This window comes from Heteronotia binoei, chromosome 5 (assembly GCF_032191835.1).
Source record: "Heteronotia binoei isolate CCM8104 ecotype False Entrance Well chromosome 5, APGP_CSIRO_Hbin_v1, whole genome shotgun sequence".
In the NCBI taxonomy this organism is placed as follows: Eukaryota; Metazoa; Chordata; class Lepidosauria; order Squamata; family Gekkonidae; genus Heteronotia; species Heteronotia binoei.
Window position 1 is genome coordinate 94353428 of NC_083227.1, and position 25385 is coordinate 94378812.

The 25385-nt window shown below is 39.3% G+C and overlaps 1 protein-coding gene across 1 annotated transcript in view; it reads left to right on the forward strand.

Moving 5' to 3' along the window:
- The window catches only part of NUP210 (nucleoporin 210), a 155498-nt gene that overhangs the window by 125006 nt on the left and 5107 nt on the right, over window positions 1–25385 (forward strand). The window contains exons 31-39 of the mRNA XM_060239833.1: window positions 2495–2670; window positions 7011–7228; window positions 10554–10690; window positions 13742–13865; window positions 17041–17187; window positions 19560–19810; window positions 23865–24081; window positions 24831–24926; window positions 25034–25117. Of these exons, the coding sequence (XP_060095816.1) occupies window positions 2495–2670; window positions 7011–7228; window positions 10554–10690; window positions 13742–13865; window positions 17041–17187; window positions 19560–19810; window positions 23865–24081; window positions 24831–24926; window positions 25034–25117 (1450 nt within the window). The remainder of the gene's footprint in view (window positions 1–2494; window positions 2671–7010; window positions 7229–10553; window positions 10691–13741; window positions 13866–17040; window positions 17188–19559; window positions 19811–23864; window positions 24082–24830; window positions 24927–25033; window positions 25118–25385) is intronic.

Here is a 25385-nt window from a genome sequence, read left to right on the forward strand (position 1 = left end):
TCAGAAAGTCAACATCTGTTATCCATCCCAGGGCCAAGGGAGGCCAGATTATGCTCTACACAGGCGAGGGCCTTCTCTGTGGCAGCACCTAATTTATGGAATGCACTTCCAGAGGCCACGAGAGCCCTGCGGGATCTCTCCCAATTCCGCAGGGCCTATAAAACTGATCTTTTCAGGCAGGCCTACAGTAACTAATGCATGAGGAGCTGCCACTAGTAAGTCGCTGAATGTTACCATCCATCGATCAGACCCCTAATAGAGCAATGCAAAGAATTAAGAACTATAATAAAGCTAGACCGCCTTTGTAAGAAATTTTATAGCACCATTTTTAAGTTTTGAATTTATAAATCGTTTATGTGTGTTTCTGCTTTTAAAATCATAAGGTATTGTTATTGTTGTGTTATGATTGTGAGCTGCCCAGAGTCTGTGTGTGGAGTGGGCGGCATACAAATTTAAGGTAAATAAATAAATAAAAATAAATAAATTTTTAAAAAGCATTGTGGACAGAAGTATATGTATAACTGTAACTCAGAAAATGTGTGCCTGAACTGTTAGAAGTTTGGAAACTCATTATCGGGAGCCTACACCCATCCCCAACTCAACCCCCCCCCCCCCCCACACACACACAGATGCTCAAGCTGAGGGAAGCCAGGGGGCTGACTCACCCATATAAATAAGGCTGGGAGAGGGAGGTGTCTGGAACCTAGGCAGATTACTCCAGTACAGTTGAGGACAAGACCAGGAGTGGGGGGAGGAGAGGGGTGGCATAGTCAGAAAGCAAGGTCAACCCCAGACTTGGGGGAGGCCAGGCAACCTAGAACAGCAAGAGGAAGGAGCAGGGCCTGGGGAACAGGCAAGAGGGAAGGGAAGGCTCTTGATATAATATTTAGAACAAAATACTGTCTGTATCTTGGTAAGAGGCATATGCAACCTCTGCCCCCAGAAGTTGAGAGGCTGAGAGGATTTCCAAAACGTGCTTGCTTTAAAAAAAAAGCTAACTGTGCAGCAACATAAGACTTGTCACTTGCTTTCTTTGGTTTTCAAAGTTATATTAACACAAATTTCAGAATGCTCTAGAAATGGAACTATGCATCTTGGGAGAAAGGAGGCAGATACTAATAGTTCAGCTAAAATATGTACGAGTAGTGCAAAAAGCTATATATCCCAATATTTAGCTACATTTTAAAGCCTCTAAAGATGTTGAGTGCTTTAGGCAAATCTATCCTTTCTTTTTAGAGTTTTGACATGTAACATAAAACTCTATCAGACCCTCTTAGAGCAGAAAAAGAAAAGGACTTTGTTACAAGGTAGATTATAGAGAGGGAGAGAATTTACCATGCTGCTGTTGTACCAATAAAAATATTTTTCCTTTTTGTGTTATCTCCGTTTTTTCCCCCTAAGCAATATGAAATGGTTCAATTTCTCTCTCCCTTTTTGATAGTCTAAGACTCTAAAGTAATTTTTGTTAATAGTGCTGCAGGCCCATGTTGACTTTTTGAAAGGTAATACTTGACTAAAAGGATGAAACACAGAAGCGTGAAGCAGGTATATCAGGCCTATGCTGCCTGACCCTTAGCACCAAGTGCAGCCAACAGCAATGTACTGTCACTTCCCAGGTGCTTGGCAATCCATTTGTTTTCGCAGTCACAAGCAGACAGCACAATGAAAGATTTACTGAGCCCTGGCAGAGTCCTTCAGCTCAGGCAATCAAAAGTTCAACAGGCCTAAGACAGATGTTGATTTAAAATCAGTTCCCTGTAGGATTAATCTAACCCTGTGTCTGGAATCTAAGGATTAAGGGAACCTGTCCTTCTAAAGTAGTCTTTTCTTTTTATTCCTGTTTTCAGATATCTTTATGTGAAATATAACACTGTCATATAACAGTGTTATTTAGCTAACATATTCAGCATCAGCTTCAAATAAATCACGTGACAGCTGAATTTTTTACTTTCCGCAGTTTATAAGCCATGCTTTTGAGTAAACTTCAGTTTAGTGTGATACATGGATGCATGCTGCCCAGCTGGGCTTTTCTATGTTTTTTTTTTTTTAGGGGCAAGGTTTCTGGCCCCATGCTACTTCAGTTTGACTCCCTGATTTCTGCACTTATTTTTGTGCCTTTTATTTTCATTTTGGGGTTTTCTGTTGTTACCCTCCAGTTTTCATCCACTACTGAGTTGAAAAGCAAAAGAAGATGACTGAGAGGATTTTAAAAGATTGTTGTGTAACTTTCAGAAGTTCCGCATTCAGTGAAGCAGCTGGACAGAAGAAAATGACTGATCCTTATTTAGGAGTGTGGCGGGCTTGACATAGGCTTGTTTTTGTTTTGTTTTTTTCCTGTTTATGGCTGCTGACAGATAGAAGTGGGCTGTACATGTAGCTTAAGGAAGCTTGAGATGGTGCCCGGGGATTCTGTTTGGAGGCAAGCAATAGGATTCATGTTAGGCAACTAGAAAAATCATTTCAAATTCTGTTTTCTCTTGGTCATACCATACAGGTGGCTCCTGTTTCCTACCTTAGAATATCCATGAGTCCAGTTCTCCACACAAAAACCAATGAGGTATTAGAGGCCTTACCATTGGGAACAACCATGACTTTGACCATCCACTTCCATGATAATTCTGGAGATATCTTCCACTCACAAAATTCTGTTGTCAGCTTTGCAACAAACAGGTAATTCTTAGTAGCTAGAATTAAGTATTGTAGGAGCTATAAGTATGTGCAGTATGTGCTTTTATATGAGGTACAGTGCTTCAGCAACTGGTGTCCCCTTTGGGGCAGTTGAGTATTAACAGAACTGAAAAACTGAAGGATGTGGCATAAAGCTAGTGGGGGTGATGTGGCCCTATGGAAGAAGCTTCATGCTGTTCTCTCCATATTTGTCTAAGTATCAGTATTTAGTCACATTTCCCTCATCCTTTCCCCAGGGAACTCTGAGGGTTGTGCATCACTTCCTCTTATATTCTCATAACCCTGTGAAAGAGATTAGGTTAAGAGATTATGAGTAGTCCAAGGCAGGCTTCATGGCAGGTTGGGAATTTGAATCCATATTAACACCCCCCCCCCCCATTCTAGTCTAACTTCTATTACTCCAGTCACTATAGATGATGGAAAAGGAAAAGGAGTTTGACTGATTTCTGTACCAAGTTGAGAGGCAGTGTGATGTAGTGGTTAAAGTGTCAGACTGGGCTCTGGAAGACCCAGATTTGAATCCCCACTCTGTCATGGAAGCTTGCTGGTTTGACCTCAGGCCAATCATACACTGTCAGCCTAACAGGGCTTTTGTGAGGATAAAATGGAGGACAGAAGAATGATATAAGCTGCCTTGGGGAGAAATTTGGGGTGTAAGGAAAGTGAATTTTAAAAGAGAACAATTTCCTTAAAGCTATTAAATAAGTAAGTCTAAGTTATAATTCAGTTGCTGGAAAAGACAATGGTAGGGGAATTCAGCTGCAGGAAAAGAGGAAGATCCACGTTGGCATGAGGTGGATTGACTCAATCAAAGAAACCACAGCCCTCATTTTGTAAGATCTGTGCAAGTTTGTTAATGACAGAACATTTTGGAGAACATTAATGCATAGTGTTGCCCAATGCTTTTTTTGTAGCAGGAACTCCTTTGCATATTAGGCCACACACCCCTGATGTAGCCAATCCTCCAAGAGCTTACAGGGCTCTTCTTACAGGGCCTACTGTGAGCTCTTGGAGGATTGCCTACTTCAGGGGTGAGTGGCCTAATATGCAAAGAAGTTCCTGCTACAAAAAAAAGCCCTGGTGTTGCCATAAGTCGAAAGCAACTTGAAATCACTTCACACACACATAATTCGTTTGAAACATTGTGCTGGACCATATCTATTCAAGTTATTTTGTCTGCTTAAGAAACAGTGTGGCACAAACTTTCTCCTAAGCACAGTAAGTGCCACTCCAGGCAGCAGAGAAAACAGTACAATAGCACATTTAATGAACAAACTCCTTGAATACATATGAGTAATAGGGATTCAATAGAATCTTGCCCTTTCTTCCCACTCTGTGGGCAATGTTGGTGAATCAATATGTTTTGAAGTTCTTAATCATATGAAGATTTTGGTGCATGTGTCTCAACTATAAGTTGAGTTTGAGGGTTTGCCCACTGCTGGAAACCAGAAACCAGAGCAGAGTAGAAACAAAACTCGTGGACACTCAATGAAATTGCTGAGCAGTCATGTTAGAATGGATAAAAGGAAGTACTTCATCACCCAAAAGGTGATTAACACATGGAATTCACTGCCACAGAAGGTGGAGGCAACTACAAGCTTAGCCAGTTTCAAGAGGGGATTGGATAAACATGGAGCAGAGGTCCATCAGTGGCTATTAGCCATAGCATATTGTTGTAACTGTCTGGGGCAGTGGTGCTCTGTATTCTTGGTGCTTGGAGGGGGGGCAACTGGGAGGGCTTCTGGTGTCGTGGCACCACTGGTGGACCTCCTGATAGCACCTGGGTTTTTTGACCACTGTGTGACACAGAGTGTTGGACTGAATGGGCCAGTGGCCTGATCCAGCGTGACTTCTCTTATGTTCAAATATGTTTGAGTTCTTGTTACAACATTTTAAAATGAATATTTGATTCAGAATTAGAGCTATATAAATGGGGAACCCGCAAGGACTTGTGGAGTGGCATCTCATTTTCTTTTTTGTCTCCTTACCATCCACCACCCCCACCTTCAGTTTTTTCCTCCTTCTGTCCCCCGTGCCTCTACTTGGGAGAAACTATGGCCAAGTTGTACAGAGCTGGTTGGTGGGACAGGCCCAAGTGCATGGCAAGGAACACACAAAGACTTGTGGGGAGGGGCACTTTCCTATCCCCCCACTATTTCCTTTTTTTACAACTCCTGTATCCTCCCATTCCAGACTCCTTTCTCTGTTTCTTACCCACCAACCAAACTACCTGTTATCTGCCCCCAACATCAGCTTTATTATTTATTTACTTCATTTATATCCCACCTTATTCCACAACAGGGACCCAAAGAAGCTTACCATCATTCCCTTCTCCTCCATTATATCCTCAGAACAGGCTCATGAGATAGATTAGGCTAAGAATGTGTTAGTGGCAGAAAGTCATCCAGAGTCTCCCAGATCCCAGTCTGACACTTCATACCATTCTGGCTTTTATGAGGAGACTGCTGAACAGAAGTAAGCAGCTAGTCCTGATTGAATCATGCAAGACACAGTATATCAAGTCACCTGATGGTTGCTGCCATGGCTGGCCATTATGAGTCTCTCTCAAAAGGCCAAAATAGCATTGGAAAGGACACTGTCCCTGCCGTCTGTTGGCAGAAAGCAAGGCCTGAAGGCTAGCAATACTATTGTGGTTGCCTAGCAACCCCCAGAATGACTGCATTAATTTTTTTAAAACTACAGGTTCTGCTTCTATTATTTTGATGTTATTGAAACATCTTTTTCTTTATTATGCATAAGTGACATGGCCAATATATTGCCCTACCAACTTTGACTTTCCTGGGCTTGTGACACTCAGGGACAATATAAAATGGCCTATTTCGTTGGCTGCAACAAATTTTTGATCTTGACATCAAGAATCACAAGGCCAATAAACCTATAGAACACTTCAACCTTCTAAGACATTCAATGGGTGACCTCAAAGTAGCTGCTTTATTACAAAAGAAATTCAGGAACAGACTAAAAAAGGGAAACTGCTGAATTGCAACACCACTACCACCAAGATTTAGCAGGAATATTGGTTTCTTATCTCACTACATTATGCTAAATTAATTTAGTCCTTACAGCTGAAGAAGAGTTATACCAGGAGTGTCAAACTTATTTGTTATGAGGGCCAGATCAGACATAAATAAGACCTTGTTGTATTGGACATGAGGGGTTGGGGCGATCCATATTGGGCTGGGCCATGTGTGTACCTATTTAAGATTAGGTAGCAGAGTTATAATGAACACAAACGTATTTTTTTTAAAAAAAACTTAAAACATGCCTAAAACGTTGGCACTCATTGGTCTCAAAGGTGCTTTTTTTGTATTTCTCCCATGGGAACTAGGGAACTGGGCAAAGGAAGCTCTGGCTCTTTCCTTCTTTACTGAGGCAGCAGGGGGTGGGGAGGCTAAGCCAATAGAAGGAAGAGGGGCTTGGCTCAGTAGCTCTGCTGTGCAACTGAGAGATCCTGGCAAAGAAAGCTATACCTCTCCTACCTTCCTCCCCAAGGGAGGAGCCTCAGCCAATGGAGAAAATAGATGTTTTGATCTGTAGCTCCTGCGCAATTGTGCAAGCCTTGCAAAGCAAACTGTTATGCAGAAGGAAGCAAAATATAGGGAGAAGGAAGCAGATAACAGCCAGTTGCTTGGGGGCCTGATAAGAGCCCTCCGGGGGCCTGAATTGGCCCCTAAACTGCATGTTTGACACCCCCGAGCTATGCGTTACCAAGAAGATGATTTTGGATTTTAGAAGGGCTATATATCCTCTTTATGTTAGCGTATTTCTTATTTGGAATAGTAGTTTAGAACAGTGATTGTAATGTATTGCAATGAATATTGGAATGGTATATTAAAATGCATTTCTCTCATCTGGTAACAGAGGAAACATAACACTGTACTACAGATCATCCCACCTCAAAGAAAAAGCTGCTGTTAGTTACCTCCATGGTTGATGGGAGACAGATGGACTGTAACAAGGTCTCAGTCAATAACTCTTAGCATTCCACAATTAAGAATGTACACATCTGTCTCCAATTTTGACATTTATTTACTCCACCATTTTCCCCCCAGAATTAAATCCAAACAATGGTGACTTTATAAACTTAGCTTGCTATTCATGTTTGAATCTGTTAAAACATTAGCGAACTGTTGTATGCTAATTTACTGTTCAACCTCTACCTTATATGTACAGAGTGGTAAATTCCATATCTGAGGAAGTGAGCGTGCACAGAAAAGCTCATACCTTTAATAAAACTGTGTTGATCTGAAAGATGCCACTTGACTCAGACTTTATCTCTTCTTCACTATTGTTTTCTACAGAGATGACTTTGTACAGGTTGGGAAAGGAGTGTCCAACAGCACACTGATAATCCGAACAATGAATGTAGGATTAACATTGCTTATGGTTTGGGATACAGAGCACAGCAGTATTGCAGATTATGTGCCCCTTCTTGTTCAACACGTAATCTACCCTGAACTCAGAGACATTGTTGTAGGTGATGTCATCTGCTTCAGTTCTTCACTGGTAAACCAAGAAGGTAAGAAAGCAGTGAATCAGAGCTGGCATTAAGAAGAAGACAAGAGACTCTCAACACTAAATTGCTATGGAAACGTTATTCTGTTGTACATGTGACACATCTTCAAAACAACGGAATACATTATTCATTATGTTACTCACTATCATATGTCAGTCCCTATTCTACTTAATGAGATAAACAGATTTAATCAGTTGCTCTGTCTTTATATCAATCCACATTTCCATTTGTTCTGAATGGTGTAGTTTCTATTAATCCTAAAAATAATGTATGAAATACATTACATATAATTGTGCTTTATAATTTATATGTGGAAAAACAGAGTTACAAAGTTTTATACAAAGCAGGTTGTGAGATTAATTATTTTTCCAAGGATATTTTATCAAAGAGCCACATTGAAGTTGCTCTTTATTTTATATAAATGGTTTATTGGTGCCATGCTGGTGGTGGAGGTGATGGCATGGACCTAACACATTGCACTTACTCCTGAGCCTGGCAGGCAATAGTGGAGACCATGTATACACAAACTAAGATGTAGTATTATTCAGGCCACTAGCAACACACTAAATAGCTTCATGGGGCAAGAAATAGGATTCATGCAAGCACAGTAAATAAAACTCCCAGAAAATTTTATACCCATATCCTGCTTTTATATTTCCTCGGCACAAAAAAGTCAGCAAGCCTGTTGAAAAATGATGTGGCAAATACATGATAAACAAAAGAGAAGGAAGAGGTCATCAGAAAAGGAAAAAACCAAAACAAACCTGAAATGTATAAATACCTGATAGGAGGATATGACAGGATCCTAGGTACAAACTCAGGTTTTGATATCATTTTGATATCTTCTTCAGGTTGTACGAAGAGTAAAGACCACACTCATACAAGTATGCAATAGATGAGAAAGATAGTCTCTTGGCAATGCATGCACATGTGACAAAAACAACAGAAATCATAATAATACTAGACTTAAGCGTATTAATCTTACAGATGTGAAGGTGGAGAACAATAAAGTTTTAAATTGCAGATACAGGTAATTTCCTCTGATTAAAAGTGAAATCTGAGCATTAAGTCCACCTCAAAATGTTACTATCAAAATGAAGTTCCTCAAGATGAAGTTCCTGACTTCATGACTAAATATGAACTGCAGAGGCAGTCATCAGCTTTCAACCATCATATGGGAATCATTACTCTGCATTAAGGAATTATTGTCATGACAATTCTGTTTGTACTCCGTGGCTCACCACAGAATGTCTCTGTGAGTTCAAGCCTCTTCTCTCAGATGTTTGTGCTAGTTTGGAGAAACCACTCAGGGAGGTTAACCTGCACATAATCTCATTACTGTGTCATAGCAGCCAGAGTGTGGAGCAATTTACAGTTCAGTCCTATGCAGAGTTACACCATTTTAACTCCATCAACTTCAGTGGACCTAGAAATGTGTAACTCTGCTTAGGCTTGCACTGTTATATCTGCACCTCTGTGAAAGCCTTAAAATAAGCCTAAGTAAACCGGTCTTGAACTAAACCTGTCTACTTTTTCCTGTGCCCAGGCAATATGAAATATGGTTAGGACTTTGCTATCAGTTTTCTGGGGGTGTGTTACTTATTGCAAATGCATGAACTTTCCCGTGTAAATTTTAAAGTATGAAACTCTTCTTCATTCTCTTTGTTGCCCAGAAATCAATCTGTCCCCAGCTGAGTAGCAGCAGCAATAGTTTTAAAGCTGATGACAACTGGAGTAATCTTGTTACAGCTTTTGCCAAGTATATGTTGTGATTGGATATTGAAATTCCAGTCAAAAAGGGAGAGGGGATAAGTATTTTGCAGATTGAGATCCTTCCTTTCATTACTATTTTTCTGCGAAGCACTTGATAAATAGATATGGGACTTGAGTGTTATCCAAATGGCCTACACACATTTGACATACAACCCCCTCTGTGTTTGAAGCATCCCCCTTGCATGTCAAGAGCACACACATGTGTATCCAAGTAAAATTAAATTAGGGACCATGGTCTGTGTATTCCAAGGACAAGAATTTGGCTAGTGGCACCTCAGTATGGGAATATGGCGATTACCAGAAAAAAAGTAGGCAGAAAATAGAATCAAAGTCTAAATCTTTATTTTAAAAAATAGATCAAGAAAACCAGGAACCACTTAGTGAACTGTAGGCACTCTCACACACAAACATGTAGCAAACCTTAACAGACAACTTAACACCAAGCAATAAAAATATACAATAGGGGGGGGGGCAAATAAAACATATAAGCTTGCCTGATGCAGTGTGGGGGTTCTGAGGATCCAGGATGAAAGGAGAGCAAAGAAGGAAGAAGTATGGTAAAATGAGGGTAAATGACTGGAATGAACTGCTCTGGCTAGTCTACAGCAAGAATCCTCAACCTTTTTGAACCTGTGTGCACATTCAGGCATGGAGGGCACAACATCAGAATGGCTATTGCTGAGGTGGAGCCAGCCACAAATTGATTGCCACAGCTTTAACTTCAGTAACTTCAGCGATGCAGATCCTTGTGTAGTGGTGGCAGCAGCTGCCAAAGCAGCATTAAAACTGCACAGCCAATCCAGACTCCAAATGTCAATTAGAAACCTTGCTGGACAAAAGCCCTACCTGGCTCCACCTGCTGCCTAAAAATACCTGGTGGGCACTTGAAAAGGGGTCAGTGGGTGCTAAGGTGCCCACAGATTTTTGTATGGTTTCCTGACAATCCATTGTACCTCATTGGAGGAAAATCTGCCCTTGTTTTCAATATTAAACTGGTATATGTGAGGAAAATGTGTCTCCCTGCCAATAACTCTGCCCTTGTTCAGTTTGTATCAGGCTTGGCTCATAATACTAATTTTAAAAGAAAATATTTAATAGTAATGTTCTGCCAGGTTTTTGGCTAACCAGCAGGCGACCATTCATTCTGGCCTTTCCTGCCCAACTGCCCTCATACTTATTTGATGGTGTAGAGGGCAATGATTTCCATCAGTAGTAACTTGACTATTATCATGTCGCTGCCCACCTGCCTTTCAGTGCAAGTAGCACAATGTATTATTACTGGCTTGCCATCTGTTTTAAAATTGGATTCAGCTGCTTATGGTTTTATGATGTGGTTTTATTCGTATTTCCGTTGCAATCCGCCCTGAGCCTGCTTGCAGGGGAGAGCAGGATAGAAATCAAATAAATAAATAATGTACTGAAGAACTTAGCTATTTTTCGTATAGTTAGCAACCGTTATGTATAGGCAATCATTGTACTCATTATTTCAAGGTGATTGAAGCATTATGAGATGGGTTAGTCCAGCCTACTTAAATGGTTAGCCTTTTCTCCACAGGTTTGTTAGGAATGTGGAATTCTTCTTTAAATGGTGTTCTTCAAATTGACCCGAAGACTGGAGTAGCTGTAGCAAGAAATTCTGGAACAGTTACGATATATTATGAGATCCTTGGACAGCTTAAGACATACAGAGAGGTGAGACACTTCTGAATTCTTTGTGTTGTTGAAATCCAAAGTGGACACTTGCTGTGATCAAGAGATGAATTCACAGATTACCCATGCACTCCTTTCTGATCACAGCTTCAGTGATGCCACAGAACCCTTTTCTTTTATTATATCCTCTGGGTTTGCAAAGAAATCTGAAACTTGCTATGAGAGTAGTTTAAATGAAAATTATATTAATCATAAACACTGTTGTTTCTAAAATAGTTCTACTTAGAAATCCCATACTGTATTTTACATTATGCTACTGAAAGGGAAAAATCTCAAAAATGAGGCTGGTGCAGACTCAGCATTCTGTATTCTAGTTAAAAGCAGAATAAACATATTTGTTATTTGCTTCTTTGTTCTTACATGGGCACTTCATTGGTTTGCATGGGTAAAACACACTAGCTTTAGTAAACTAACTGGCCATTGCTTGAATAATGAATGCAGCAAAACCAGATTACCCTCAGAAAAGTGATCTGGTTTTGCTGTATTCATTATTCAAGCAATGGCCAGCTAGTTTACTAAAGCCCCTCAGGAACTGCTCAGACACATGGAAATTATGACTGTAAGGAAAGCCTCTCAAAATCCTGCATGAAGAGAATGAAATATGATCCATAATAGAAGGAACATGGGAGAATTTGCCTGCTTGAAACCCCTGAGAAAGGAGGCAGATTTGGGCAGGAAAGAATCAAGGTAGGATTTCCAAATTGTTACTTCTTTGTATTATTTCTTCACAATCCCCAGTTGTTGCCAAATTTTAAATATATATGAACTATAGCTGAGAGCCAAACTAAAACATTCTGATGCCATTTAGAAGCAGTTGTAATTTTTTTAAAAATTGCCATGGCGCCCCAATCCAGATTAGGCGGGTTCATATAGTATGGGGGCTGTTTCTGCACACACCATAACATTTTAAGAATTTAAAAACACTGTAAAACAAAAATATGCTACATCTATAATGCAATGTTGGCAGAGGCTGCTCAAAACTAATCTTAATCTTACAGTATCAGGAAAAGATGAATATTTCAGAGGGTTTTTAAGGAATCTTTCCCTTGCTGTTTCATGTTTTGAACAGTAGAAGAAAATAAGAGATGTAAGTCGAGTTCTGTCAAAGGGCAGTCACAATAAAACTGGTTTGAGGGTGTCTTGAGAAAATGGCCCTTCATCTGGACAGTTGGAAGCACATTACAACATGCAGTTGTGTATGACCACCTCAGTTTTGGAATTGTCAGATTTTGGTGGAATATTTTACTCCTAGATGAAGAGGGGAGCATTTTCATGTAGTATCCTTTAGAAAAGCATTTCCAATCATATCTGAGCATTTTCTCTGTGAGTATTGTTCATCTGTTTTTTGGTTAGGCTCTCTGTCTCCCATAAACCCAGCTGGCTTGTTTTCGCATCTACAGCATCATTCCATTTAGACCAGCATCATTCATGTGTGGTCAATGTGGCAAAGGTTGGGAAACTTTCAGTTTTTGACAGTCAGTATTTGTAACTGACTATGGCCTTCCAAATCAGAGCTGAAATTTTTGGGAGGTCTAGCTTAAGCTATATGCTGCAGAGGTGATGTATGATGGTAAAGTTAATATTTTACAGAAGAAGTCTTGTTTGAGTTTTTCAAGTTGATCAATTGGACCTAAGAAACAGATCTGGGAGCCATGCAGTATGCATGGTAGTATTAATGTCTTGTGTGCTTTCAAGAGTTCTGGCACATATTGAGCTCCTTGGTTGTAGAAGAACTTCTTCAAGGCCAGTAGAGCTAGGTCGGTCTTCCATTTAAGATATTGAATGTGCTTGAACCATAATAGGTTTGGCTGGAATACAATTCCTAGGTGTATTAATTCATTGACCTGCTTTAATTTGCATGTTCCATCTTTTATTAGACCTTCTTGTTGGTTTTGTAAAAAGACATAATTTTGGATTTATCCTCATTTATATATTTAGTTCATCATTGCAGTAGGCAATGAATGCTTTAATGGAATGTTTTAGGCCAATCTGAGTTCTTAATATCAGGACAAGGTTATCAACATACAATAGGGCAGGCACCAGTTAGATTTCCACATCAGGTGCATGAATAGATATAATCTGTAGACCTGGGATAAAGTCATGTAAGTATAGATTTAATAGATGTAGTGCAAGAACACATCCTTGATGAACACCTCTTTGGATAGGATTAGGATTTGCTGTGGGCCCTAGTCCAGATCAGGGGGGCTCGTATAGTAGGGGGGAGGGGGGCTGTTTTTGCTTCTGAAAAGTCACATAAAGATGGGAAAGAAGCTACCACATGGCCGATCCAGATCTGGCCTCATGGCAATTTTTTTTTAAATTACACTTTTAAAAAAAATGGCATTGATAACCATGGGAGGTACCCATGGCCACTGTCACATTTAGCTTGGCTCTCATTTTATTCTTCTTCATGAAACAATATCTAGCTTGTCACGATCTAGCTATACTACAATTTTTCAGTATACTTCAAAATTTCAGTGATGTTATAGGGAGTTTAATTTCAACAGTATTTTGTTTACGGCATTATTTCAATTTGTTTTTCATTTTCTTCTTTATAATCCTTATAGTGCTTGTGTATAAACTATTGCCTTAAAAATTAAAATAGCTGATCTACTTAAATGCACCACTGTTATATATTTAGAATTCATATGGATTATAGCACAGCCAAGAGTAAATGTGCATGTAACTCTACACATCTCACAAGACTTTCTTCTTGTATTTCTCAAATAGCAGTCCCCACTTTTAAAACTCAGGAGGTTTCAAAAGCATTTTGTGACAGAGTGTTGGGGGGAAATTCTTAAATGACGTTAATGCAGTACATGTTATGAGAGAGCCATTTTTTTTATCATGATGGAAATATTCATCTTGTAGTTACTATGCAAACTGATCCTCTCCATGGAAGCAAATTTCAGTCAGTGGGTCTTGTATCCAAACAAATGTGCTTAAGATTACAAGCAAAATCATTCTGTGTAAATGAACTTTTGTTTTGCAGTCTTCAGTAAGTGATGCTCTGATCTCTTCTTATTAATTAAGGTGTTGGTTAATGTACCACAGAGGATTGTTGCAGTACATGTAAGTGGAATGAAAACAAGCTTGGAGGGTATCTCATCTTCAAAAGTTATTGTTAAAATTGGACACAACAGCAAAAATATGAAAGGTATGATTGTTCATTTTGGTTTCATGTTTTGTCCAAGCTGTTTCACCCAAACTTTTTAACAGCCCCATTGAATTTTTGTATAACATTAACTTATATGTCCATCAATACACCTTTTGTATAACTTATTGAATTCTGAGTTTTATTATAGAAAGAGTTTGAAGAATTCTTTTAGAGTTTCAGTTAACTGAACTGATAAACTGCATAGCTTTAGTGGGACACACATATTTTGTACAGGAAAGTAAAGTAGCATAAGCAAGGGTCATAAGCAAGCCGCCCTGAGCCTGCCTAGGCGGGGAGGGCGGGATATAAATAAAATTTAATAATAATAATAATAATAATAATAATAATAATAATAATAATAATAATAATAAATTTATAGAAAAATAGGTGGTGGAGCTTAGAAGCATAACTCATTAGCATACGCTGCTCCCCCACCAGCCAAAAGCAATCCAATGCATGAAAGGAGAACCCCATGTGAGCAAGGCCTGCTTGGGCTGGCTAGAGATCCAGCCAGCTCAAGCAGGCCTCACTTACTTGAGGGTCTCCTTGACTGCCCCCCCCCCACAGTCAAAAGGCCAGCAAGCCACCCACCACCCAAATGCACATAAAAAGTGAAGAAAGGGTGTGGGCTTATCCAGGGGTTAATGAGGGCTGCTGGGGGTGTGGCAAAGCTCCTAGCGGCTGGCTGGCTGCTCACTCTCCTAATCCAGGGATTCTTATTGTAAACCAAATTGCCCTCAAATGAAGTAGGGGAATTTATTTAGGTGGGCAAGGATGGCTAACTTATCGGGGTCAACAACCTTTGTATTCCAGAGTGGTTCTTCCCAAACCAAATAATGAGATAATATAGTAAAATGAATATTTATTGGAAAAATAGTTCACTCATACAAAAATAAAAAATGGACACAGCAAACACAGTTCCTAAGAAATATTGTGGTGAATAATTGGATAGGGAAACACAAAGGTGAAACACAGACATTCTATCTCTCATACTCTTCAGAAGTGATGATTCCAGTAGCAAGTGGGGGAAGAGAGAAGCAAACAATGACCAGCTCAATTTGTCAATTAAAGTGATCAGGTTTCTGGGGATGGCCCAAACAACAAGCTAGGGGTACTATAAGACACACATCAGGCTGGCTCAAAGCCAGTATAGATATAGCCGAATTTTTGACCCCAGGTGACTTATGACACTATCTGTGACATAGGGACATGTGACTCCTGACATCATTAGGGGACAGGCTCCCAAATGTTGGGGAAAAGGATTAATGGGGCTTGATGGGCTTACATTGTTTTCCTTGGCTGAAACAAAAATCTAGGTGAAATTCAAATTGATTCCTATTTGTAACACCATAGCACACACAATGGGGAAGGTCTGCATGACACGATGTTGGCAATGTTGTCTCTCTGGAGCTTCTTCATTGTGTTTAGTGTTCTCCTTAACGGTTGGCAGGACAGTCTTTTTGTTATGTGCAGGCGGGGTAGCAAGCTCTTTTGTTCAGCTGTGGGCTACTCTATTTGCTCTTGACACACCCAGAGTATGTGCTGCTCTTGCTCTGTCCTCATGGCTGCTGAGCAGGAACAAGATGGATACAGGATCTCTTCCATCATGGCTTCTGGTGAAGGCTGCTCTTAGAGGCTATCTTCAGTGGACAGGAGTGCAGTTGTGTTCTGCATGGCAGGACAGCTTCTTGGGGAAGCCTGATCTGGGGTCCTTCTATGCAGGGGGATGCAACCAGTCACAGTGATGGCAGGAACAGGCAAGGAAACCTCCTTAGCTTGACTGCAGTAGTTGCCGCTTGGCTTCACACAGAGTAAAACATCCATATTGAGCCATAGATTAGACTCAAGTAAGGCTGAGAGTCCAATATAGCCAGATGCATGTGTTTATTGAGATACATAGTCCATAATAACTCAGTCCAGGGAACCTGGCACCAGGTCCAGAGTAAACATAGTCCATTAAAAGATGGAGAAGGGGGATTAGGTTTACATTATGCAGCTGCACCTACTATTCAGTGGACAAGGTAGGTAGGTGGCGGGGGGGGTGGAAGGGGGCCATCAGAAAGGTTCAGGAGTTGCTTTCCTGTGAGTTCCTGCTGAATTCAAGGCCTGAACATAAGTACCAGGCTATTTATTCTAGAATCAACATAGGCCTGTACCTGAACTATAATCCCACCTCAAGATTATTAAAGCCAGTCTTTTTTAAACTTTTCTAAATGTTTTAATAGGAAACAGAATATAAGCTTAATAAAGAAGTCAGTGGACTTTACTATATATGGCTGGTTCAGATGCTCATCTCATTGAGGATCATCTTTCTTCTCCAAGCTGAGCATTTCAAATGTAGGCCACATGTGTGGAAGCTAAACTGATTAAAGGGAGAGAGGGAGATCACAGTAATCAAACCTGTGAACATCTTATGTGTGCAGTTCCTGGCTCAGCAGTCCCTTATGTTCAGTGGGAATGAACATATTCACCTGTTCTTTCCAGCACAGATAGCCCTTGGCTGTCTGAGAGAGTTGGTTCACTGCCTGCCAGCCTTCATTTTTATCAACCATATTTCTTTTCATCCTCTTCCAAAGAAGTATTAATTCATTATTATGTCTGGTTTGAGAACTTGTTTGTTTTAAAATTATCATTGGGAGTGGTTCTAATACAGCAGCATGAATATCTACCACTGTTTAACAAATATTTAATGACTAATAAGTAAGTGTATTTTTAACAATGCATTGAATAGTGCTCAGCAGTTTCTGATATACTGAGTACATTTCCACAGAAACTAATGCCCTGTTTCAATCCAGTAAAAAATGGCATAATTTATCTTCTTGACATCCTCTGGAATACACATTAGCAAGGCTTCCACAATATACTAGACTTACCAGGTTACAAGGCCTTGAACCAAGATTTAAATGAAGAGAAATTTCTGGTTGTTCAATGTGGCACATCCCCAATAGCGCTTTATACCTCATTCACTCTTAATTAATGTTGTACACTCTTTCATGTTACATGATTTCAAATCGTATGTGGGAACGGTCACCTGTTAAGTCTTCCTGGTCATCAGTTTTTGTTCAAATACTTGGAAAACATATGAAAAATTACATTTTAACATGCAGTTGGCTTACCACAGCTAATTCTTAGATAAGTTTATTTTTCTGTTTTATTCCTACACAATATTCTTTAGGGGAATGTTCACCTGCCCAAATTGAAGTGATTGAAGAAATGAAGCCTCAGTCTAGTATCAGTTGCCATCTTCATTTCAACAGTGATCTATTTGATTTCCAAGCCTCTGAAATTTTTATAGCAGAACCCGGGTTTGATGCCCTGTCTGGTAAGATTAAATTATTTTAAATGTACAATCTTGATTTCCAATGATGGTACTGAGAATTTTATTTTTTGGGGGGGGGGGGGAGGTGTCAAACTGGGGTAGACTATGATAGTGATTTTTTTAGTTTTCCCTCATAATTTATAGCTCAGAATTACTTATGTTTGCCAGATTACTGATAGCAGTGTATAATATATTTATACATAAGGTATACTGTGGGGGTTGGATGTGCAATATAACTTGAATGGAAGTTATTTATTGAGTTAGTTTTATATATTAAAGGCTTAGGGAAGATTACCATTTGTGATGGATTAACACATTTATTATATTTTAGATATGTATAAAATTGAACTGGTTTTCTCAGTGCCAAGGATTTCTACAGAAAGATACCCCACTCTGCATTCATAGACAATAATGGCCAGGAGCAGTTTTCAGCTGAATACTGGATGTTTAGATTTTGTATGATACCAGGCTTTTCCTATTTCTGTAAGGAGCTTTGAAAAAAAAAATTCCAGGCTCCATTCCATCATGTTTAGCCAGGCCCTGACTAGAAGTTATTAACTGATAATGAAGTTTATTGCTCTACCTGGCACAAAGTTCTTTACAATAAATGACTGAGATTTATTGGTACTTGGGTAAGGGCCTGTTGAGTTGTCTCTGAAACTTGACTTTGTAGGCCATGTGCAAACAGTAGAAATGTTTTACTTAAGGTTATGTAGCCAACGCAGTTTGCACTGCATTGTTTTGAGGGCGATAGAGGAGAGAAGCTATAGAGCATGTGTAGCTTGCCATGTCCTTTGATGCCAGTGAGGAAGAATAGGAAGGCTTGGGTCAAAATGGGAGAACTACTGCTTTGAAAGAAGCTATGTCTGTCTTACACTGATTTATGCTTCAATGGAACAAAGTTCTAGTCCAGTGGCACCTTTAAAACAGATACTGAAGTAGTGTGCATACACATGAAAGCTCACACCTTGAATAAAACTTTGTTGGTCTTTAAAGTGCCAGCTGGACTCAAACTTTGTTCTGCTGCATCAGACCAACATGGCTACCCACCTGAATCTATCATACTTCATTGTTTACCTTTCTGCTTCATACCAACCTAAGAATAGCTGCACTGTTTCTTAAGCAGAGTCCATGTAATCCAGCATTTTGACAGAAGTTGGCCAAGCAGGGCTGTGAAAGTCTTTCTTCTGTGCATCCTCAGCAACTGATATTCAGAGGTAGACTGCCAATTAACACAGAGTTCCATTAAACTGTCACAGCTAATAGCTGGTGGCCGTCATTATGTCTTGTATTGCAAATACCCTAAATTAATTACATGTTGTATAAACAGTATTTTTGTCTTTGCTGAGCCTACTGACACTCATTTTCATTGGGTGACTTCAGAATTAGGAAAGGGAGATCTCAAATCATCCTTTCCCCACCATTAACGCAGGACACAGTGGAGATATGTAAGTTTATTTGAAATAGGCATGCTTTCAGTATTTCTAAAAAGCTGTGAAGGGGTAGTTTTTAAAAGATGTTTTTCCTTTTGGTTCACTATTTCTCTTTTCTCTGTTTAGAATGTGCTCTGCTTTTCATCTGTACATAAACCGCAGTCATCAGATCTGGGGGTCTCCCATCCACTTGGTCATCAGATCTGAAATATGTCTTTCCCATACATAGATAATGCACCTACCTAACATATGTTTCAATTTTATGTTCACCTTTGTAACCCTCTGCAACTTTCATGTAATTCTCTTACTTATAGCCATATGAGTCTCTGTGTGTGTGGGGGGGGGGGCGTGTTTCACATATATTTGGAAATAAAAATAGTTATAGTTTATAGGTGTTTGAGAATCTCATTTAACAACTCTCCAGTTCATGTTCTAGTTTAACATACTATTTATGGTACTAACATAATATTGGGTACTGAAGAGGAGAGAGTGAAAGTAATAATCCCAATTGCCAAGTAATATAAAGTAGTAATGAGCAACATGGGGGTATAAAAACACAAATGTACCAGACAAGTTTTAATAATGATGATGATCATTGACTAGAATTACAGTGCTAAATGAAGAAAGGATAGAGGGTGATGGGTTTGATTTTCAGTGTCAGCAAACACATTCATGCCAGTGTTGGAAATGGGGAAAAAGTTGAACCTGACAACATTCTTCCCTGTAGGCAATTTAAATTAAAAGCACAGAACACTGTCTCATACATCAGCTGCCAACTATAAATATGGTCCCATTTTGCTGTAATGGCTTTGTACTAAGGCTGTATTGATAAGACATTTTTCTGAATAAATAGTGTGACACACTCAACAACAAAGTAATATGGAAAGTCAGAAGGAAAAATAATTTTAAAATTATTAATAATCAAATTCTTATTGATTTCAGGACACTATACTTGTGCCATCACAATGCACAGACTTCCTGACAAACAGCTAAAGCAACTGACTATGAGCAAAACTGTTCTGGTTGTAACAGCTTCAGTACAGAACGGCCATTTCTCAACTGAGCAGATAAGTGCTGAAGTGCCATTCAATCCAGGATTTTATGCTAATGAGACTGAAATTATCTTGAGTAATCATTACCCAAGTTCTGATGTGAAAATTTTTGGAGCCACTGAAATTCTTCAGAACCTTGAGGTAAGTCATTGCAAATACTTACTAGTAACTTATGTAGAACTTTTGTAAAATAAAGTATCCTAGCACGCAGGGTTTCGGACACTAACGAATTTGAATATTGTATCTGTATCATTTTGCTAGTCTGTTAGAAATGTACAAAACAATAGGAGTTTTTTTGGATTTGGGTCTATTGGACCAAAAAAATAATGGTACTCCTGAATATACCAGATTACCAGTATCCATATTTTACTGTTATTTGGGTCAATATCCGGGAAACCCAAATATATTCAGCTCCATTATACCCTATGGGTACTGTTCCCATAGGGCATAATGAAGAATTTCACTTGCCACAGCATGATATTATTCAGCTTTTATTTGGGCTCAGCTACTTCACCACTCCCCAGAGAAGGGAAGGTATTTAGACTTTAAATACCTTCCATTCCATCTCAGGCTTGTGCTGCCTCTGTGACAAGACTCCCCTGTGAAGGGAAGGTATTTGAACTTTAAATAACTTTGTTTGTTTATTTGTTTATTATTTCACATTTCTATTCTGTCCTTCCTAAAAATGAGCTCAAGGCAGGTCAGATCAGACTAGCTAAAACAACCAAATAGACAAATTCTATATTAACAAATTTAGAATTCTGATTATAGCCAGTTCAGAAACCTAAACCCTGGCTTATACAAAACAAATGGAGTAGGCAGAACAAGTCCTGCTCAACTGGTATTCACAGGTGGACCTGAGTGTGGCAGGGAGGCCATGTTGATGTTTAATGATGTCCGCTTCCCATCCCTCTAGGGCTTGTGCTGCCTCTGCCGAACATTTCCTGATAAAGGGAAGGTATTTAAAGTTTAAATATCTTCCTTTCACTGGGGGCTGGGGCAGCAGGGACCACACAACTTTGTGAGTAGTCAAGCCCAATTAAAAGCCAAATAATATCAGCTTTTGTTCGTGGGTAGGTACTTCGGTAGCCAAATATAAATAGTCTAATAAAGATAATACTTTCAGTAATACAACAACCTGGATGGAAGTGAGGGGGAAGTGGCCACCAATCACTTCACAGCTAAAATCAAAGATTGATAAATTAGTAACATTAATATGAATATTCTCATCAGCATGAAGCAGAATTTATGCTGCTCTTAAAACAATTTATGTTCAGGTACTTAAATATAACAAAATCTTAATCCTTTATCTCAGGGGTGGCCAATGGTAGCTCTCCAGATGTTTTTTGCCTGTAACTCCCATCAGCCCCAGCCATTGGCCATGCTGGCTGTGGCTGATGGGAGTTGTAGGCAAAAAACAACTGGAGAACTACCATTGGCCACCCCTGCTTTATCTTACTTCATAGTCATGCCTTGTTTAAATTGTATTAATTTATTTGTTTAGTGAAGTTCAAGTTTAAGTCAGTCTTTATTGGCATAAAGTTTAATGAAATTTATTCCTCACCTTTTTGCCCTCTTGAGACTTACCAAAGCAGCTAAATATGTATGATAAAATCACTTAAATAACCATTAAAAACATTATTAAAACTAGAGTTTAAATACAAACACTAAAAACAATTAAAACACTGGTCAGGAAGAAGGAATCACTGAGAGAATGCCAAACAAAACAAAAAATGGAAACAGAAGGAACAGATAAGTGTCCTAAGGAGGGAGTTCCAGAGCTCTGGTGCCACTGGGAAGGCCCTCCCTCATTTTGCAGCCCTCTTAATCTCAGAATGCAAGGGCACCCAAAGAAGGACTTCTGATGATAACCATCATGGTCAAGTGATTCATAAGGCAGCAGGCAGTCCTTCAGATCTATTGATCCCAAACAATTTAGGGGTTTTAAAAGTCAGCACCTTGAATTGGGCCTGGAAACAGGTTGGGAGCCAGTGCAGATAGGCTAAGACTACAGTGACATGGTCCCTGTGACACATTCCAGTCAATATCTTGGAGGCAGCATTCTGAACCTATCACCACCACCATCATCATCAGTGAATCGCTTCAACCCAGCCAGTGCTGGGCTCTAGGTGATGTACAACAAGAAATACACATAAAATCAATAAAACCAATAATTTAAAACAGTTGCAACCCAATTGAAGCTTCTGAACACTTCTCAAGGATAGCCCCATATAGATTGCATCGCAGTAATCTAATCTAGATGTAACTAGAGCATTCTCCATGGTGCCAGATCTTTTCTACCCATGAAAGGTCATAGCTGACTAACCAGTCAAAGCTGGTAAAAGGAACTCCTGGTCACAGCTGCCACCTGCTTATTCAGCACTAGGCCTGGGTCCAAGAGTACAACCCAGCTATGAACCTGTTCATTCAAGGAAAGTGGAACCCTCTCCAAAATAGATGACATCTTAAATCCAGGCTCAAACTCTTTCATCTAGTCAGGATTAAGCTTCAGTTTATTAGTCTTCATCCACTCAAACTGTGTTTCTTCACAGTGGGGATCCAAAGCACCTTACATAATTCTATACTCCATTTTGCCTCACAACCACCCTATGAAGTAGGTTAGGCTGAGAGTGTGTTACTGGGTCAAGGTCACCTGGCAAGCTTCCACAACAGGGAGGGGTTTTAAACCAGGATCTCACAGATCCTAGTCTAAAACTGTAACCATTACAAAACACTGGCTTTTCTGGGGTGGCTGCTGCTGAACTGTAGCAAGGAGCCAGGCCTGCATGAGTCATCCAAGTAGCAAGTTGCCTGGTAGTTGCTGCTAGTCCTAGTCCTGATTAATCTTCCCTAAAAGCCAGAAAGGCTCTACAAAAAGCCCTGCTCCCTCCCCCTGCCTTTTACCGACAGAAACCAAGGCTTGAAGACTGCCGATTCTGTTGTCCTGGCCTAACAACAGCCACTGAGGGCATTTGTTTTTTAAAGTTACAGGCACTGCTTGTATTATTTGAAGGGGTTAACCCCCAGCATGCATGTTTTTAGATTTCAGATGTTTCTGCAATCTTGGGGGGTTGGGAGTTTGTAGAAAGATCTATGCAGTGTGTTCATGGCTGTGATCTTTGATTTACTTATCCACAGATTTGACCATGTTATAAAAAAGCACCCTATTCACTATTCTAATTTTCATATAAATGTAAGAAATAAGAGCACCATATTGAAAGGTGCAAGGAATCTATAGCAAGGCTAAAGTTTTTTTTCCAGTTAGCAGGAGTATACATAAAATATATAAATCCTACTGTCAGTGAACATCTGCAGCATCCAATCCTGTTATTGAGGGAAAGATTGTTTTTGGTGAATTGTTCCATCAAAACATGAGGAAAGGTAAAATTACACTGGAATGTATAATTGCTTGACTATCTACTCAGGTTCAGATAAGAGGCTGAAAGCCTGAGTGATACATAACCAAAGTCTGAAGTTTTTTAAAAAGGCAAAAACACCTGCAGGTAGCTCTGTTCTAGATTGGAGTCATGGGGAAGAGTGGGCTAAACCTTTTATCCTATGCCATTTTTGCATATATGAAAAGTTAAAACCCCTTCATCCCAATTGTACAGACACAGTCCAAACCAAGGTCTTCACTGCTGCTCATGCCTTTGAGAAAAAAAATACAGGTGATATTTGATTCCTGATCACAGACCTGCTGTTTCATGCTCAAAGACAAATCACAAAAGGATTCCTCAGGAAAGTTAGTTACACGACATATACAGTAATAGCACATGACCATATGAATGTGACATGGTCTGTCTGGAAGAAACTAGTGGAAGCAAGAGCTCTATCAGAGAAATACGGGGTACCATGAACCATAACAGGGCTTTTGCAAGGTATGTTTTAAAGTACTTGCACAAAATCAAAGAAGAATACACTTGTGGGTTCTGCAGGAATTCTCACAGGTATGCCATCAAAAAAGGGGAATGGTCATTTTTTTTGGATACAAGTTACAGTTATTTTCAATAATTTTTGTTTGTTTAACATTTTAAGGGGATTATTCTATGTTCAGGGTCATCTTCCTTTCAAGTAAATATGGGAGTCCCTTGCTTCATTTAAATTGAATGGTATTTTTTCTTAATGTTTGCTGAGAACCTATTCAGGAGGGGGAAATACCTGAGTGTTACTATAAGAAATACATTTTACCTTGCAGGTGAAATCAGGCTCGCCTATGGTAGCAATCTCTGAGAAGGACAGATCTTATGGCTTGCCTAGTTATATAACCTACACTGTCCGATTATCTGATCCAAGACTGTCAAGCAAAGGTTCTTTATCTACCATGCTTACTATAGCAAGCAGAGTGACTGATCAATCCTTCACTATCCCAGTGACAATGATTTATGTATCTGACAGAACTATGTCAGTGAAACGTAAGTTTCTCTTTTCTGTATATACAATTTATATAGGAATAAGTCTGTTTTTTTAACATTAAGTATTGCTGTAGACATATTTAGAGCTAGAATGCCACAAGTTTCTTCTGCAAGGCTGTTTATGGTATTTAGGAATGCTGGCTCAGCATTGTCACAACAGGTTTGCACAAAGATTTCCCTTTTCTTCTGGTGTGAAAAAGTTCAAACAATCAGTGCCAGCCTTGATTTAATGAGGGATGGAAAGGCCTTGTTCTTGCTCATCATAAGTCCTCCACTCCTACTACAGCTCAGTTTGGGTCCCAAGTTGAAGAACCTTTGAAGTAACATCAGATATAGCACACAGTCCTACAGCTGAAAAAAGACAGGAATGAAAGCCTGAAATCATGCATACACGTGTTTGGGTGCATATTTGGGGATTTTAGACACCTCTCAATAGCAGTACAGTTCTCATAAGAAATTTAGTGCTGCTATCTTTAGAGCTACATTTAAAGAATATGGTTAAATGTTTTCAAGAGCAGTTAGTTGATTTAGTATATTTTTGACTTACATAATTGTTTTGAAAATTACATTGTATTGAAAATTCTTACTGTGCTCAAATTCAGCCATGCTATTTAGATATGTAGCACAAATAAATATTTATAACTAAATGTTGGAAAGAACCCAATTCCAGTTGCCACAGATTAGGAAGATAAATTAATATTTAAAACATTGATATCAGAACCTTTCTATTTTAAAAATTGGTTCTACAGATGGAGCCAGTTTATTCCATCACTTCATTGATTCCTACCAGATCATGTTCTTTACACTTTTTGCACTGCTGGCTGGTACAGCTGTTATGATCATAGGTAAGATGCATTTTGTTAAAATATTTTTAATTAACCTTTCAGTATTTTTCACTGTGGTTTTAAATTATTTATTTCAGTGCTGTCATTTATTTTACAATGTCTTTCAGTTCATTGTGCCATTTTTTCACCAAAAGAACAGACAACACATCCAGCTTTTACCTCAAGGAGAAGCCCCCAGCACAGACCAAATGGTAAATAGATATTAATCCATTAAAAATAAAATCTTAAACAGTGCAGCTCAATAGACATTGTACCTAGGAAAAGGGTTTCACACACACTATAAAATGGTGGTTTGCAAAATATTAAAACTTCATCCAGTGCACTTAAATATTAACAATAGTTTTCTGGACTTGACTAGTTGAAAACTTAGGGGAACTTGGAAGGATGTAACTCTTTTCCACTAAGCATGTAAGCATGTGCCTCTTGTACTTGAACTAGTTACTCTTGTGCTTTGGGAAT